Consider the following 16,099-nt stretch of genomic DNA (forward strand, 5'->3'; position numbering starts at 1 on the left):
TTCAGCATAAAGTATATGTTCCATGCCTTCAGTTTTCAGCACCTCTGCTGGTGTTTGAGAATGTAACACCACAGTAAAATTGGGGGGATTTCATTATTTTTCATTATAGGATTTACGTATAGTTCCCTTCCAATATAATTTTTTGCACTCATATTTCCATCATATACAAAGAAAATATCACTGATGACATTTTCAGACATTAAAATTACTCCTTTTATATTAGGTATTTCAGTCATCATTGTATATCACTTCATTTTCTTTTATTTAAGAAATTTATACCCCACTTTTCATCATATGTCTCAAAGCAACTATAAGACTACCTTCAAATTTCATCAGTTAAAGAAAGTGTAGAGCTATAAATGCAGACCCTAAACTTGCCTATGCTGCCATTCTGTGACACACACCAAGACACGAGCTGGTCCATTGACACGTAGAGTTAACAAATAATTTGTTGGCTCCTGTCTGTCTCAAGAGACAATGGAATGAGAATCCAGGGGTGAAGTCACACCACTGTGTTAGCAGAACCTAAGTGACCTTCCATGGTGCACAACACTGGGCAGTGTGTATGGAGGTCCTGGGCTGCTCAGATGACAAGATCCCCATATTGGCCTCACTCATGTGGTCCATAGCAAAGCAGAACAATACATTCGGCACCAGCTTGGCTGCAGGAGTTGTCAAAAGGAGGCATACAAGGCACCATCCAACCTGCTTAGTGACTCCACTCTGGATTTCTGTAGGGTTTACTCCTTAGACTTTTCTTCTCCTGAATATATCCCACAAGAGACAGCAGAGATTTAGGATCAGAGATTCCTTCTTCTAGTTGGGGTACCTTCCCCAGTTGAAAGACTCATTTGCCCCGCTCTTCCCTCTGCAGCATGCGCAATAACAGTATTTTTGACCATTGGACCCACTATTGGTTTCATCTACTCAGTCTGCCATAGCCTATCTTCACATGCAGGAAAAATCCCAAATTCACTGAGGGTTTGAGACCCATCAGTTATCCTTCAGCCAGTCAGTCAAATCCATTCCTGGGGTGTGGCCACTGTTGCATGGTGACAGCTTCTAGGAGCTACAGGTGAGAGGTGAGTGCAGGGTTGGGGCCAAAGGAGAACAGTCTACCCCAGAAGGAGCATGATGTGTCCCCACCAGAGGTATTACCCTTCCCCTAACACCCCCACACACCCCACCAATCACTGGTATGTTAATTATACTTGAAAATGAGCAGGCTACATGAGCTACAAGTGCTTTAACCATTGTTTATAATATTGTTTTTAATGCTACAACTTGCCCTGTGACCTTAGCATGAAGGGTAGGTAATAAATTAATAAGAGCAATGATGACCACTATATGTCTACTTTATCCAAGAAAGCACTCAAATGTTTGACCATTTTTGCTTATTTTGAGAAATAGCTATAGAGATATAGGAATAGATATGTGCTATTTTCCAAATATTCTGATATTTTTGATAATGAAACCTTTGCTTTGAATTCATTTTATTTCTCAATTCCATTTGATTCCTGAATTGAATCTGAATGTGAAAAAGATCTAAGGGTAGACCACAAGCTTAACATGGGTCAACACTGTGATGCAGCGGCAAAAAAAAATTAAGAAGGATATTGACAACCTGGAATGTGTGCAGAGGAGAATGTGTGCAACCAAGATGATCAAGCGTCTGGAAATCAAGCCTTATGAGGAATGGTTGAAGGAGTTGGGTATGTTTAGCCTGGAAGGATACTGAGAGGAGCCATGATAGCCATTTTTGAATGTCTTAAGGCCTGTCACATGGAAGACCAAGCAAGCTTGTTTTCTCCTGCTCTGGAGGGTAGGACCTGAAATAATGGCTTCTAGTTACAAGAAAGGAGATTATGGCTAAAAATTAGGAAGAGCTTTTTGACACTAAGAACTGTTTGACAGTGGAACAGATGCCTTTGGTAGGTGGTGGACTCTTCTTCCTTAGAGGTTTGCAAGCAGAGGTTGGATGGTCACCTGTTGTGTATGATTTAGTTGAGATTCCTGCATCACAGGGGGTTGGACTAGATGACTGTCAGGTTCCCTCCCAACTCTACAATTCTATGTTTCTATAAACTATTCTAAGATGTTTTAGTAGCTTTTACTTAATTCTACTGCAGTACAAACCAGGCTTTTACAAATCATTAAAATACATGGAACCATGAATTCTCAGTTTTGTACTCTTTTCCAGTATGTTCATACAGACCACCACCTTTTGTCTAAGCAAATAAGTGAACAAAATTGATAAATTTTATTTTCATATTAAAGAATCTGGAAGCCCATTGTGGACAAAGAGTTTGAATGAGGAAAATCCAGAATGAATGCTACTCCATCAGTTATAGCCCACACTGACTATTGTGACTGCAGTCTTTATTGAAGAACTTGCTTTACCCATCACCTTGAACCACTCAAAATTCTCCATTGATGAAAACTCATCTGGCCTTGTTGCCTCAATGGTCATCCAAATTTGGGCAGAATAACTTCTCTAGCCATTCCGTTCCCTTCTCTTTTATCACCCTTCTCTTGCATCGCCTGCATTCTGCTATCCAGCAGCCAGTCATGCTCTGACACTTCTTAGATTACGGACTGTATTAGGAGTCACTTACTGTATTCCAAGCCATTCTGCCTTGTCTCAGATGACAGCTCCATTTTAAGTAGACACAAATCAATCAGATATGTGTCTACAGCTGCGGCTTCCTATCTCCCTTCCTCTTCCTGCTTTGCTATGTTTCCGTGGGGACCAACTGACTGCAACCTGCTGTGGAGTTTCCATAATTGACTCATCAAAATACTCTCTATAATTTCAATTTATTAAAATCATTTTCCTATACCCAGCAATTATATTTCATTCCAAGCTAGTGTTTCAGAGTTTTCCCCAGATCAAGATTTCCAAAATTCTCTCAAAAAGATGACCATTCTAATCTATCAAAGGCTTTCTTAGCACCAAGCGACATCAAAATAGGGGTTTTGCTTTGAAAGAATATTGGACCAGATTCAACTCACTGGCCCCACTAGCAGAAGCCCACAGAAGGATGTGGAGAAGAAGGGAGATTGTTTCTACTTAACAAGCAGAAATGCTTGTATTGACAGAACAATTATTTTAACATAATATTGGATTCCTCCCAATAATTCAAATGTTGTCAAATAGGCTACTTTAATAAATTACATTTGACCAGACTCCGTATAAGGATAAAGAAAGTTAGCAAGATTATATATATTTAAGAAGAATAAGATCTTACAAACCATATTCACATGTTACCCAGGCACTGACAGGGAGCAGGGTCACACCACTGACCTCATTCCCAACATTGTGCACACCCTGGGTCGCACTCATTGGATGTCCAAACATTGCACTATCATGGCCCATGACTTAAGAGATCAAGCATTGTGCAATAGACAGCATCCCTCGGTTACGAGTAACTATAATAATTGAATGAATGTTTATGGCTTCTGAGAAAAAAGTTTCTTCAACCAGATGCTTATATTTAAATAGGTCTGCCCCAACAAATCTAGATTAAATTCTAGTTTCCAGGACATTGGCAAGTGCTGCAGCTACGTTGCTCATCTTGTCACCACTGAACTTACTGGATACATTTGAAGTAACAGGTGTTGAGTCTCCCCCCTGAAACCACAATTCACAAGAGGCAAAGAATAATTATACCTGGATGGGATTACAAACTCATTCCTAGAAAAGCAGTAAGTACTAATAAAATACACAAGTTAAAATTACAGGTATTCAATTCTTCACTGACCAAATTCTCCAAATGCGGAATATGTTTAAAACAAAGAAACACATTTAAATAAAGAATAAATACAAAAAACAATACAGGTAAGTATTTCTAACAAGCCAGATTTATTTACTTTTAATTATCTCAAAAGATAAACCAGTGCTTTGGTCATGGAACAAATTAAGTTAGCCATAAACATTTTTGCAACACATATCACCTTCTCTCATATCAGCCTGCCTGAGCATTAAGATCTTCAATCAGAGGCCCTCCTTTAACAACAGTTCTGAACTGCCTTCCAAACTGAGGAAGGCCAAGAAAGGGCCTTTTGTGTTGTGGCACCATTCCTCTGAAACACCCACTTCAGGAAATTTGTTTAGCACTGAATTCTATATCTCTCCAATGCCATACAAATATCTTTTTAAATTCTAAATTTTTTGTCTAGGCCTTCCAGCATGCTACAAAGCTGGTTTTAATCTACTGGCTTTAATTGCTTTTCAGTATGCTATTTTGTATGGGTTGCTGCTAGTTTTATTATTTTGTTATAGTTGTTTTAGCTTTTTACAACCGCTATAAGCTACCTCAGGGAGTTTTTAAATCTAATTGAAACATAGAAATGTTTTAAATATAATAAAATAAAATAAAATACCAGAAACACTGACGCTTCAAGCTCTTACTTAGCCTCACTATCACAATAGCAGTCATGCTCAGTAGTGTGAGGCTGATTTAATGGCTACAATTACATATGATAAAAGTTCCCCAATGTTCCTCAGAATGTATTACTCACCTGCGCTGATGAATCACCAAGTATTTGTTCCTGTTTCTCACTGCCTTGCAGAGGAGGAATGTTGGGGCTGAAAACCATGAGGTCACTTTTGATGCCAGCTTCACCACTCACACCTGCCAGGATATGGCTATGACGATTTGAATATGACCAGCTACCCACTTCACTGGCACATACGAGGGTAGCTGTGCCAGGGCCATATATCATAGCCTCCTTTGCTTGGGACTGGCATCGCAGGACAATGTATATTATGATTGCAAGCAGAAACAAGCTGGACACTGAGCAGATGGCAATGATTAGGTAGATGTTGGCACTGCCTGCAAGAGGCTTTGGGTTCCCTCCTGTTCTTGGAAGGTGAACATCAGTACGGGTGAGCTGGGTGCTTGCCACCAGTGTCACACTTAATGTAGCAGTGGCTGACAACATTGGATTCCCATGGTCCTTCACCAAGACCAGCAGATTCTGGCTGCTACCGCTAACTTCTCCCTCATCAAGGACACGTGTAGTGCTGATCTCTCCACTGTACTGCCCAACTCGCCAAGGACCACTAGTCCCCTCATGCATTTCATACCGTAGCCACGCATTGTAGCCTGAGTCAGCATCCAGGGCTTGTATTTTCCCCACTATATGCCCAGCCATCACAGGGATCACTAGCAGAACTGGGTTTTCTTCTGCCATTCCAGACACTGCAGGTGCGTTGTCATTCTCATCGACCACAAAAACCTGAATAGTCACATTTCCACATAAGGAGGGCAGCCCAGCATCCTTGGCCCTCACCTGGAACTCCAGCAGCTTCACCTCCTCATAATCCAAGGGCTGCAATGCATAGACCTTCCCACTCTCTGAGTGCACCGAGATGTAGCTTGTCAGGGGCCAGAGCTTCTCATCGATCCAGTAGCTGACCAGTGCATTCTCAGCCACATCTGGATCTGAGGCAGACACAGTGAAGATGTGAGCACCAGGTGGGTTGTTCTCCTTCACAAAGACTGTGTAAGATGGCTGTGCAAAAGTGGGTGCATTGTCATTCACATCACCAATGGGCACCACCAAGCTGCTGGTGGCTGACAGCGATGGAGTCCCTTGGTCTTGAGCTGTTACGAGCAGCCTGTATTCAGCCACTTGCTCCCGATCCAGAGGCTCAGACACTACCAGAGAGTAGTAATTCTTGAAGGTGGACACCAACTTGAAGGGAAGTTCAGGGGGGTGCAGGAAGCAGCTTATTTGTCCATTGGCCCCAGAATCCTGATCTGAGACGCTGATCAGGGCCACCACCATTCCAGGCAGGGAATCCTCTGGCACTGGCACCAGGAGAGATTTTAATGACATCTCAGGGGCATTGTCATTGACATCTAGCACTTCAATCACAACACTGCAATATCCTGTCATTGGATTGCTCCCTTTGTCGCTAGCTTGTACCTGAATCTCATATTGGTGATTTTCCTCAAAGTCTAATTTTTCTTTTGTTCTTATTTCCCCATTAACAGAATCTAAGGCAAATATATTTTTTAATTTAACAGGCACATGATTCTGAAATGAGTATGTAATCTCCTTATTGATTCCCTCATCCATATCTGTGGCATTTAATTTGACCACTAGTGTCCCACTTAGAACATCCTCTGCCATTTGGACTTTATAAACTGACTGATTAAAGGCAGGTGCATTGTCATTTTCATCAAGAACAGAAATCACCAGCTGTGCTGTGCCACTGAGCTCTGGCTTCCCCCCGTCGATGGCTGTGAGCAGCAAACGATGCTTAGCTCTCACCTCTCTGTCTAGAGAGGTTTTTAAAAGGAGTGCTAGTGACTGACTTTCATCATGTTTCCTCTGAACATCTAGACTAAAGTATTCACTGGGGCTGAGTGTATAGGTGAGGTGAGAATTTGGACCAATATCTGCATCAGAAGCTCCCACCAGAGGGAAAAATGATCCAGGCATTCTCATTTCTGAAATAAAGACATCTTGTTCTATTTGAGGAAATGTAGGAGGATTATCATTTATGTCCTTGATCTCCACCTCAATATGAAAGACCCTCAGAGGCTTATCCACAATCACCTCCAGGTGAATGGCACACAAAGGGCTTTTGCCACACAGCTCCTCCCTGTCTATTCGAGAGTTAACAAACAAAATCCCATTCTGAACATTTACCTCTAAATAGTCCCCTTGGCTTTGAGACTCCATCCGGAACATCCGAGGCACCAGCTCTTCCACCTCCAGTCCCAGATCCTGGGCAATGCGGCCCACAAAGGTGCCATGCTGGGATTCTTCAGACACTGAATAATGGAGCTGGCCGCTCCCTCTCTCCCAAGCCATGCAGATGAAAAACAGCTGCAGCAGCTGCCTTCTCATCAAGCTGCATCGGAGCAAAACAACCATAGCAATGGTAGATCTTATTCCTGGTTTTTATAATTAAATCCACTCTTTCGTGATGGCATTAAAGGCTGGGAATCAGTCAGTTGTTACGCTGTTGCATCCATTCTGTCCTCTGATGGTCTCTGTTCTTTCTGAATTGCTGGGAGGGGCTTTGATCTTTGTATCAAAAGAGCGTTTTGCTTTTCAGTGGATAGCGACATCTTGTGACAAATCAGTATTAGTGGCATACAAATGTTCCTTCCTTCTTATTTTCCCTATTTTTTTGGCTCTATAATAAAGTAGGATTCGTTTGCATTTTGCTGATAGTTTATTGTAATATCTTTTTCCTTGAAAAGTTAGTGTCTCATAACCACATCACAGTATTTTTTTTAAAGAAATAAAGCCTAGGTAGAGAATACATGTTGACTTAATTGGCCAAAATTAAATCAAAATTGTTTGGCTCCCCTAGAGTTTTGTACTGGGTTACCCACATTGTTAGAAGTGTTCTACTCATTTTAGAAACTCTTATTTTTGTTTCTTGGCCATTTTTCCTTCACTATGTTTTCACAAGGGGCCAAAGGGGCTGTCCTCACTGGCAAGTTTATCTTGTCACCAGTCCACAGTCGTCCCATCACCCTATACAATGAAGGCCAGGCCACTGTCACAGTGCTGACAGCCTGAGAGCTGAGCAAAATCCCTCTGCCATGTCAAGAAAGAAAAAGGAAGAACAGGAAGTGTCACAAATGATGGGTCATGATTATTGGAAGTCACAAGATAGCCTATCTACATATGCCCAAGTCAGTCTTGCACTGTTTCATTTGGGTCCATCTGATTATGCTTCCTTTATGCCGAGCTTTAGATTGTAAGTACCTCGGAGCACAGACATATCCTCTTTCACTCTATAAAATACCATGCACACTGATGCTATTTGAATAGTTAAGGGAGACCAATCATAAGTTTCAGTGCATACTTTATTCATGGAGCTCTAATTCAAACAGTGAAGTGGTTCGATCCAGAGAAATTAATTTCTTCCTCAATCTGTGAGCCTTTAAAGGCCTGAGGAGTTCTTTATTCTAAAGAATATTAAAAGGAATCTTTATCAGAACAATGAGTTGTTGGGATTTTTCAGGAAAGCGGGCATGCTGACAAACTGAATAGCATATCTGGAGTCTGAAGTTGAAGAGCTCTGTTTTCTCGGGTTCATTTTGTTTACTATGATTCTATGCAACCTGCCCTCCAAGTAGCTCAGAGCAGCACGTTTCCCTGCTCATTATTTGCACAACAACCCTGTGACGTAGAATAGGCTAAAGGATAGTGATGGCCCAATTGCTGTAATGGTTTTCAACAATGACATTGGTTAAACAAATGGATGCAGAAATGTAGCCGTTTGGTCATATAATTCCAAACTGTTCTCATCATCTGGTTTTACTTTGTCATTACAAATAAAATTAAGATACATGATGCTAATCACACATTATAAAAAGACGTTTTCTCACTTGATCTGAGCCCAAATTATTCCTGTTTTCCCTGAAAGCCCACCATTACTGTAATTCCACCTTATTTTTAAGAATGGGTAACAAAAAAAGATGGTCTTGCAAAAACTACCTTTGCAAATATTTTCAGGATTACTTTCTCCTATCTTGTTCTTATCATACTGGAATCTTGAAGCTCAGGTCGTAATACATATGGTTGTATCACCTCTATCATACAGATTAGGCTGAATGAGTGGGCCTAGCCTACCTTGTGCAATTTGTGGCTGAATGGACATCTGAAGCCACCTCTAAGATTGTTGCTGCTATGTCGCCATCATCATGATCCTACCCAAGAGTAGGTCCCGCCAAATAGTTTTTCATTTTAAAAAGTGTTGGTAATGACTAATTGTTAATGCAGGATATCCCTTGAAAACCAGAATTCATAGAAACGTCAGGGATTTCCACAGTGATAGCAATTTGAAAGGAACCAATGCGTTGAAACACATGCATGTCAGAGCGTCCTAGAGACTAGGGTACATCACAGGACACAGGCATCTAACCAAGCTTCCTATACCCTTTCCTGCAAAGCTACATCACAATTAAAGAGATTTAAGCCTACATATCCAAAATACTTTCTCCTCCCTCAGGGAAAGCTTCAAACGGATGTCAACTAGACAGATCCCTTCACTTCTCAAAGTAAGGGAAGAGTGAATTCCCCACACCTCCTACTGCGCTGTAATATTCTTACAAATATTGTAAGTATGAAATGAATTTTATACTTTTTTATACATTTTATACTTTTATACATTTTTTATTGTAAGCAAAATTGTACCTGCCTTGAGCCTGGGTGGAAGGATAGGCAAGAAATTCAATTAAGAAAGAGAACAGATAAATATATAGAAGTGCACAAAGCAATGAAGCCCCATTGTCTCTATATATGGTGCCCTATAGTATAATCCCATGCATTCAAACGAGAAAGGAATACAAGAGCATCAGTTACAAAGATTCTTAAGGCTTCCATGTGACTCACCTCTCCAGATAAATTTGGAACAAGCTCCTTTGCATTTCCTACTCCTGTGTTCACAGCAAAAACAGGAATATTGGGACTGAAAACCATGAGGTCATTCTTGATACCAGCTTCCCCAGCCACACATCCCAGGTTGCGACTATGACGTTGTGAATAAGACCAGCTACCCACTTCACTGGCGCACACTAGTGTGGCTGTACCAGGTCCATACCTGGAACTGTCTTCGAGCTGAGACTGGCATCGCAGAGCCACATACACAACGATGGCAAGCAGGAACAAGCTGGACACTGAGCAGATGGCAATGATCAGGTAAATGTTTGTAGTGTCCGCCAGAGGCTTTAGGCTCCCTCCCATTCTGGACAGGTGGGCATCAGCTTGAGCAGCCTGGGTGCTTGCCACCAGGGAAATGCTCAACGTAGCTGTGGTTGACCGTACAGGCTTGCCATGATCCTTCACCAGCACCAACAGAATCATGCTATTGCTTACCCCCTCTGTCTCATCCAGTGCATGTGTAGTACTAATTTCACCACTGTACAGCCCCACACGCCAGGAGCTACTACTTCCTTCATGCAGCTCATAGTGCAACCAGGCATTGTAGCCTGAGTCAGCATCCAGGGCATGGATCTTGCCCACCATGTGTCCTGCAGTAACAGGAACTACCAGCAGGATGGGGGCCTCTGCTGCCTTAGAAACTTCAGGTGCATTATCATTCTCATCCACCACAAAGACTTGCACCGTCACATTGCCACACAGGGAGGGCAGCCCAGCATCCTTGGCCCTCACTTGGAACTCCAGCAGCTTCACCTCCTCATAGTCCAAGGGCTGAAGAGCATAGAGCTTCCCACTTTCTGAGTGAACCGATATGTAACTTGACAGTGGCCAGAGCTTGTCATCCAACCAGTAGCTAACCAGGGCATTTTCAGCCACATCTGAGTCTGAGGCAGACACAGTGAAGATGTGAGCACCTGGTGGGTTGTTCTCCTTCACAAAGACCGTGTAGGAGGGCTGAGGAAAAGCAGGTGCATTGTCATTCACATCACCGATGGGCACCACCAAGCTGCTGCTAGCTGACAGTGATGGAGTCCCTTGGTCTTGGATTGTCACCACCAGCCTGTATTCAGCCACCTCCTCGCGGTCCAGGGATTCAGCCAGCACCAGTGAGTAGTAATTCTTAAAGGTGGATATCAGCCTGAAGGGAAGTCCATGTGGCCACAGGGAGCAACTAACTTGAGCATTGATGCCTGCATCACTGTCTGATATACTCATCAGGGCCACCACTGTCCCCAGTGGGGAGTCCTCTGGAACTGGCACAGACATGGATGTCACAGACAGTTCTGGAGCATTGTCATTCACATCCAAAACCTGGATCAGAACTTTGCAGTGTCCGACCAAAGAGTAGGACCCTTGATCAGCAGCTTCCACTTGCAATTCAAATAAGTTAATATCTTCAAAGTCTATCTTTCCTTTGGTTTTGATTTCACCTGTGTTGGAATCTATGGAAAAAATCTGCCTTAAATGGGGAGGCATCATACTGCTAAACGAATACAGTATTTCTTTATTTGTTCCTTCATCCAAGTCATAAGCAGTCAAAGTAATGACTGATGTTCCCTCTGTGATGTTTTCCAGCAGATGCACCTCATACACAGACTGGTTAAACATTGGTACATTGTCATTTACATCTAGTACAGTTATCTTCAGCTGCACTGAACCAGTTAGCTCTGGTTGTCCCCCATCAGTGGCAGTAAGTAATAAATGATGTACAGAGATTTTTTCTCGATCCAGGGCATTGTATAGCACAAGTGCTAAAGATTTACTGAGATCTCCATGCTTTTCTTCACGTAGCTGAAAATAATCATTTGGACTAAGGATGTAGGTAAGCAGACCATTTGAACCAATATCAGCATCTGAAGCTCCCTCTAGTGGAAAATAGGAGCCCAGCAGCCTAGATTCCAAAATAAATAGTTGATGTTCATTTACTGGGAAAATGGGGGCATTGTCATTTATGTCCCTGATCTCCACCTCTGCGTGGAAGATCCTGAGAGGCTTGTCCACAATCATCTCTAGATGAATGATGCAAATGGGACTCTGAGCACACAGCTGCTCCCTGTCAATTCGGGAATTCACAAACAAAACACCATTCTGTACATTTACCTCAAAATAGTCCTCCTGTCCTTTGGAAACCATCCGGAACATCCGAGGCACCAGCTCCTCCACCTCCAGCCCCAGATCCTGGGCAATGCGGCCCACAAAGGTGCCATGCTGGGATTCCTCAGGAACGGAATAATGGAGCTGGCCGCTCCCCAACATCCAGGCTGTGTGAAGCACCATCAGCTGCAGCAGCTGCCTTCTCTCTGCCTCCATTGAGCTGTGGTTTCTTAGAATGATGGCCAGAATGTGAGGTTTCCTGATGCTATGAATTCATCCTTTGGTTAATGAAAATTGCTCTTGAAATGGTGGAATCTGCTTTGTTCTGTTATATTTTGATGGTATCTGGGGTTTTCCTCCGGATTCTTGCATCAAATGATTTGCTTTTCATCTGAGGGCAGGGCAGCAAATCTCCTTAGGTTTCCTGAAGAGATTTTGTAGGCAAGAGTGACACCATGTGTCTGAATTCGCAAGCACAGTGGTTTAGCAGGGCTTCCAAAATTGTTTTTCCTGGTTCACAGACTCTTCTGATAGTTTAATTTTTAAATAATTTTTAATCAACCTCATTAGTTTGTTAATAGTTTACACAGTGTTTATCTTCCCAGATTATTCACCAGGGCAGTCTAAATATATAACACCAATTCCAGCATGACTGTACCCGCTACTAATTAGTTTCCAGGCTCAATTCAAAATGCTGGTTTTGATCTATAAAGTCTTATGTGGCTCGGCACCCCAATACCTCAAGGATCATCAATCTCCACATGAACTGATCCAAACCCTGTGATCATCCTCTGAGGCCCTTCTTCATGTGCCCCCTCCACAGGAGGTCTGAAGTGTAGCAACACAAGAACAGGCCTTTTCTGTGGTGGCTCCCCATTTATGAAATGTTCTCCCTAGGGAGACTTGCCTGGTGCTCTCTTTATTTTTAGGTGCCAGGCAAAAACATTCCTTTTTATCTGAACTTTGGGCCCTTAATTTGTAGGGTTTCCAGTGCATGTGGCCCCTCTTAGTGTAAGACCTGTCTTTTATTGGTATAGATGTGTTGGTTAGTTTTTTTTATTGGCTGTATTTGTTGTAATTGGTTTTGGTGTTTATATTTGTTTTTGCTTATAGTCACTTTTGTGAGGAAAGTGACTAATGATGATAATGATGGCATAAAGCCAGTGTAGTGCAGTGGTTAGAGTGTCAAGACAAGAACCTGGGAGACCCAGGTTCAAATCCCCAGTCAGCCATGATCCTCACTGGCTGGCCTTGGACCAGTCACCAACTTTCAGCTCAACCAACTTCACAGTGTTGATGTGAGGATACTATGGAAAGGGGCAGAAGAAGGTGTGCCACCTTGAACTCCTTGGTGGGATATTTTAAAAGGTAATAAACAAATGACAATATTGGCAATTTTATTTGCAATTGCTTGCAATTCACATTTTTCACAGCCGCTGTACACCGGACTGGCACCTTCACCACCCTGTCCACTATCATCCCAAGGTCTCGTTCTTTTTTTTTTTAAAGATATTTATTAAAATTTTCCACCATAGTACAATAGAAAAATCAAAAAAGAAAAAACAAAAAAGTTTAAAAACACATAAAGTTCACAATCCTTATTTTCTATAACATATTTTCCTGACTTCCCCACACCTCTCCCTCTTGTATTCCAGTTCAGATTGTTGGTTCAACAAGTTCTTGTCCCTATTTTTAAACCTTTTTATATTTAGTTCTTTTTTAAAAAAACCAATTTTGCCTTGTAGACTTCATATTTATACATCATTGCTTATTCTTTAAACCTTTTTCTAAAGTCGGCCTAAATTCCCTTCCACGATTTCCCCAATTTTCATACAAATATCCAAACAAAATAAAAACAGAACAGGTTAAATTATACACCCTTTGGATTCCCAGACTCCACCCCCCCCTTTCCCGGTTTCAATCCCCAACAAACGTCCATCAGTCCATCTACTATCAGCCTGGAGATCTCACGTCCGAGGCTCTTAATTCTCTCTCAATTCCTCTCTGCCGGTTTTTTGGGTAGTCCTTAGTATTAAACACCAAATCTCGGAGAAGCTTTAGCCCAGTAAGGTCCATGTTTCTTCCAGCCAGACCTCCATATTTAAAAGTGGAGCCTAAATCTTGTTTCTTAATCCTTTCAAGTCCAAATGTCCCCAAAGCTCCACCTTCCACCTTAATCAAATTTGTAATCCTTAGGTCTTCAGATCTCCACATAAGGAGATCCCTCCATTTTTCAGTTTCCAATTCAAACCAGATTTTCATCATCAAGTTCTTATTTTCCTTTGTAGCCATCATGTCAGGCCTCTGGCCTTCCTTTATCTTTGACAACATTGCAGCTCCTCCTTCCTTTTCCTCAGGAACAATATATACCTCTTTCCCCTCACTCTCAAATCTCTCAAGTTTCTCTTCTTGGCCAGCTGCATAGGCTTCCTGGATCAAATCCTTATCAAATTCAATGAATTTGTTTACTGTTAAGTCCAGAGTTGCAACATTTGTAGTCAAAACATCAACTTGGCCTTGTAGCTTTCCCAAGAGAACAAAAACTCTGTCCAACTTAGCTTGAATTTCCCTTCCTTCAGCCATTCTTGTAATGTCCCAAAACCCCCTCTAGAGGGATTTTGGTTACTTAGTGTTCCTTCCAGTTCAAATCCAAAAATCAAATTAGTTTGTATCAGTTCTTCCTTATTTTCAACAAAGTATAATCAAATTGTCACAGATATAGCCAGCAGAAGCAGTAGAAACAAAGTTCCCTTTTTCCGTCTTGACAGCTAGTTTGACAGCTGTCAAATTCTTCAATACCTTTCCAACAGGCTTTCTCGCGGATCACTCCCGGGTCTGAGGGGGGGGGTGGTACCTCAGCTCCCAAAATTAGCTCTTATCCTCCAGTGCAATTACTTGTAGTGCCAAATCGTGGAATTAGTGTCTTTTGCCCAATAAAGAGAAAGGATTCTCACGACCTTAGTTAGCAGGTCCTTGTTTTAGGTTGTTTACAGGACGGGGAGGCAGACTTCCTGTTTACGCCTTCCCCGATCGTGCCTAATTCAAAAAAGATTTTCTTTGCAAGTCCAAATTCCGTACTACTCACGGGTTGTTGTTTTGAGGTCCAATTCACAAGAAGAAGTCAGCGCTCTCCGGCCATGGCAGCGTGGCGTCACTCCACAGGAGAAGCAGTCGACTCTCAGCACCGCGCCGCTCACCCCGTCCCCCGTTCCGTAGCCTTTAAAAAGGCTCCTTCGTGGGTCGGGGGGGCGCTAATGGTGCCCGCCGAGTCACCAAGTTCACAGGCTTCACCGCCTGTGATTTCTAAGGGTCCCCGCGTCACCGCCGCGGCAAGACCCAACTCCTACGGAGCCGATTCCCTCCGGAGCTCGGAGGGAATCCGCCATTAGCCGATGGCGCTAACCCGGAAGCCTCCCAAGGTCTCGTTCTTGGTCTGTAACTGCCAGGTTAGATCCCATGAGCATAAGTGCAGAGAAGGGGTTGCCTCAATGTGCATTGATTTCCACTTGCTTACACTGAACTGCATTTGGCTCTTTACTCTCATTCACCCAGTTAGAAGAAATACTTTCAGAGAAAAGTGAAATCCCTCCTTGTTTTAACCCTCTGGTGAACAATTTGGTATCATTAGCAAACTGACGACCTCACTGTTCACACCTAATTCTAGATAACTTATGATCAAATTAAAAGTGCAGGTCCTGATTCCTGGACCAGCTCCATGAATTGGATACTGGGGACAAAGAGTCACGGTGGTTCCTGACCTACCTATAGGGCTGAGTACAGTGGGAAATGTTACATATTACACACATCACAACACATATTACACCTGTGCTGAAAAGCCTGCACTGACTGTTAATTTGTCCGTAACTGCAGATAATCTTGATAAAGGCAGTCTGTTCATCTGGTCCCCCAAACCAGGGTTGGGTAGGTTTCATTTATAGGTGTAGTGGTTATGTCTCTGGTCAGACCATGCCTTTAAAGCTACAAGTCCCAGCACCCTTAACAAACTACAGTTGCCAGGATTCTTTGAGGCTTTGAATATAAAGCTATGGTATGTACACAAACAGAATCTCAGGTCTATAGTTGGGCTCATCCACACTAGAGCATAATTTGGATTTGAAGCTGCTTGTGTTCTCATTAATTTAACTCCATCCACATGTTGCCCAAGCAAAGAACTGTGATCTCACACATTTTACCTTCTAAATTCAGATTTCCCCAATCCAGAGATAATTGAGTAAGTTCCCCTAAACCACTGCACTTTGGGTAATGGATGCTTTGCATCAGGGGTTTTCCTGTGAGTGGATCAATCCTTCACTTTAATTCTTCCCCTTCCCCTGTCTCCAATTTTCATTTCTTTTCTGGCAGCACTTTTGCTTACTTCCAGCAGCCTCCTTCCAGCAGCAGGCACTGCCTTGAATTGCTTATTTATTTTTCATCACCCCAAATAATAGACGGGGGGGAGAGAGCATTAAAAATAAAAATTGTCCTTCCAGTTATGGGGCGCAGGAAAAAGAATGAGAAAAGAAGTGCAACCTTACCTGACTTGGAGCAACACATTTTTTTTAACTACTCTTTTATGCAAATCTTTTTA

The 16,099-nt window shown here is 42.4% G+C and overlaps 1 protein-coding gene across 2 annotated transcripts in view; it reads right to left on the minus strand.

Annotated features, from left to right (window-relative positions):
- LOC128418039 (protocadherin alpha-C2-like) overlaps nucleotides 1–16,099 on the minus strand; it is a 183,167-nt gene that overhangs the window by 147,305 nt on the left and 19,763 nt on the right. The window contains exon 1 of one of the 2 annotated variants that reach the window (XM_053397424.1): nucleotides 9,370–11,511. The exons of the other annotated variant lie outside the window; for it this stretch is intronic. Coding sequence (XP_053253399.1) covers nucleotides 9,370–11,424 — 2,055 coding nt within the window. The 5' untranslated portion in view covers nucleotides 11,425–11,511. Of the gene's footprint in view, nucleotides 1–9,369; nucleotides 11,512–16,099 lie in introns of those variants that run through there. 2 annotated transcript variants of the gene reach the window in all.

This window comes from Podarcis raffonei, chromosome 7 (genome assembly GCF_027172205.1).
Source record: "Podarcis raffonei isolate rPodRaf1 chromosome 7, rPodRaf1.pri, whole genome shotgun sequence".
NCBI classification, from domain to species: domain Eukaryota; kingdom Metazoa; phylum Chordata; class Lepidosauria; order Squamata; family Lacertidae; genus Podarcis; species Podarcis raffonei.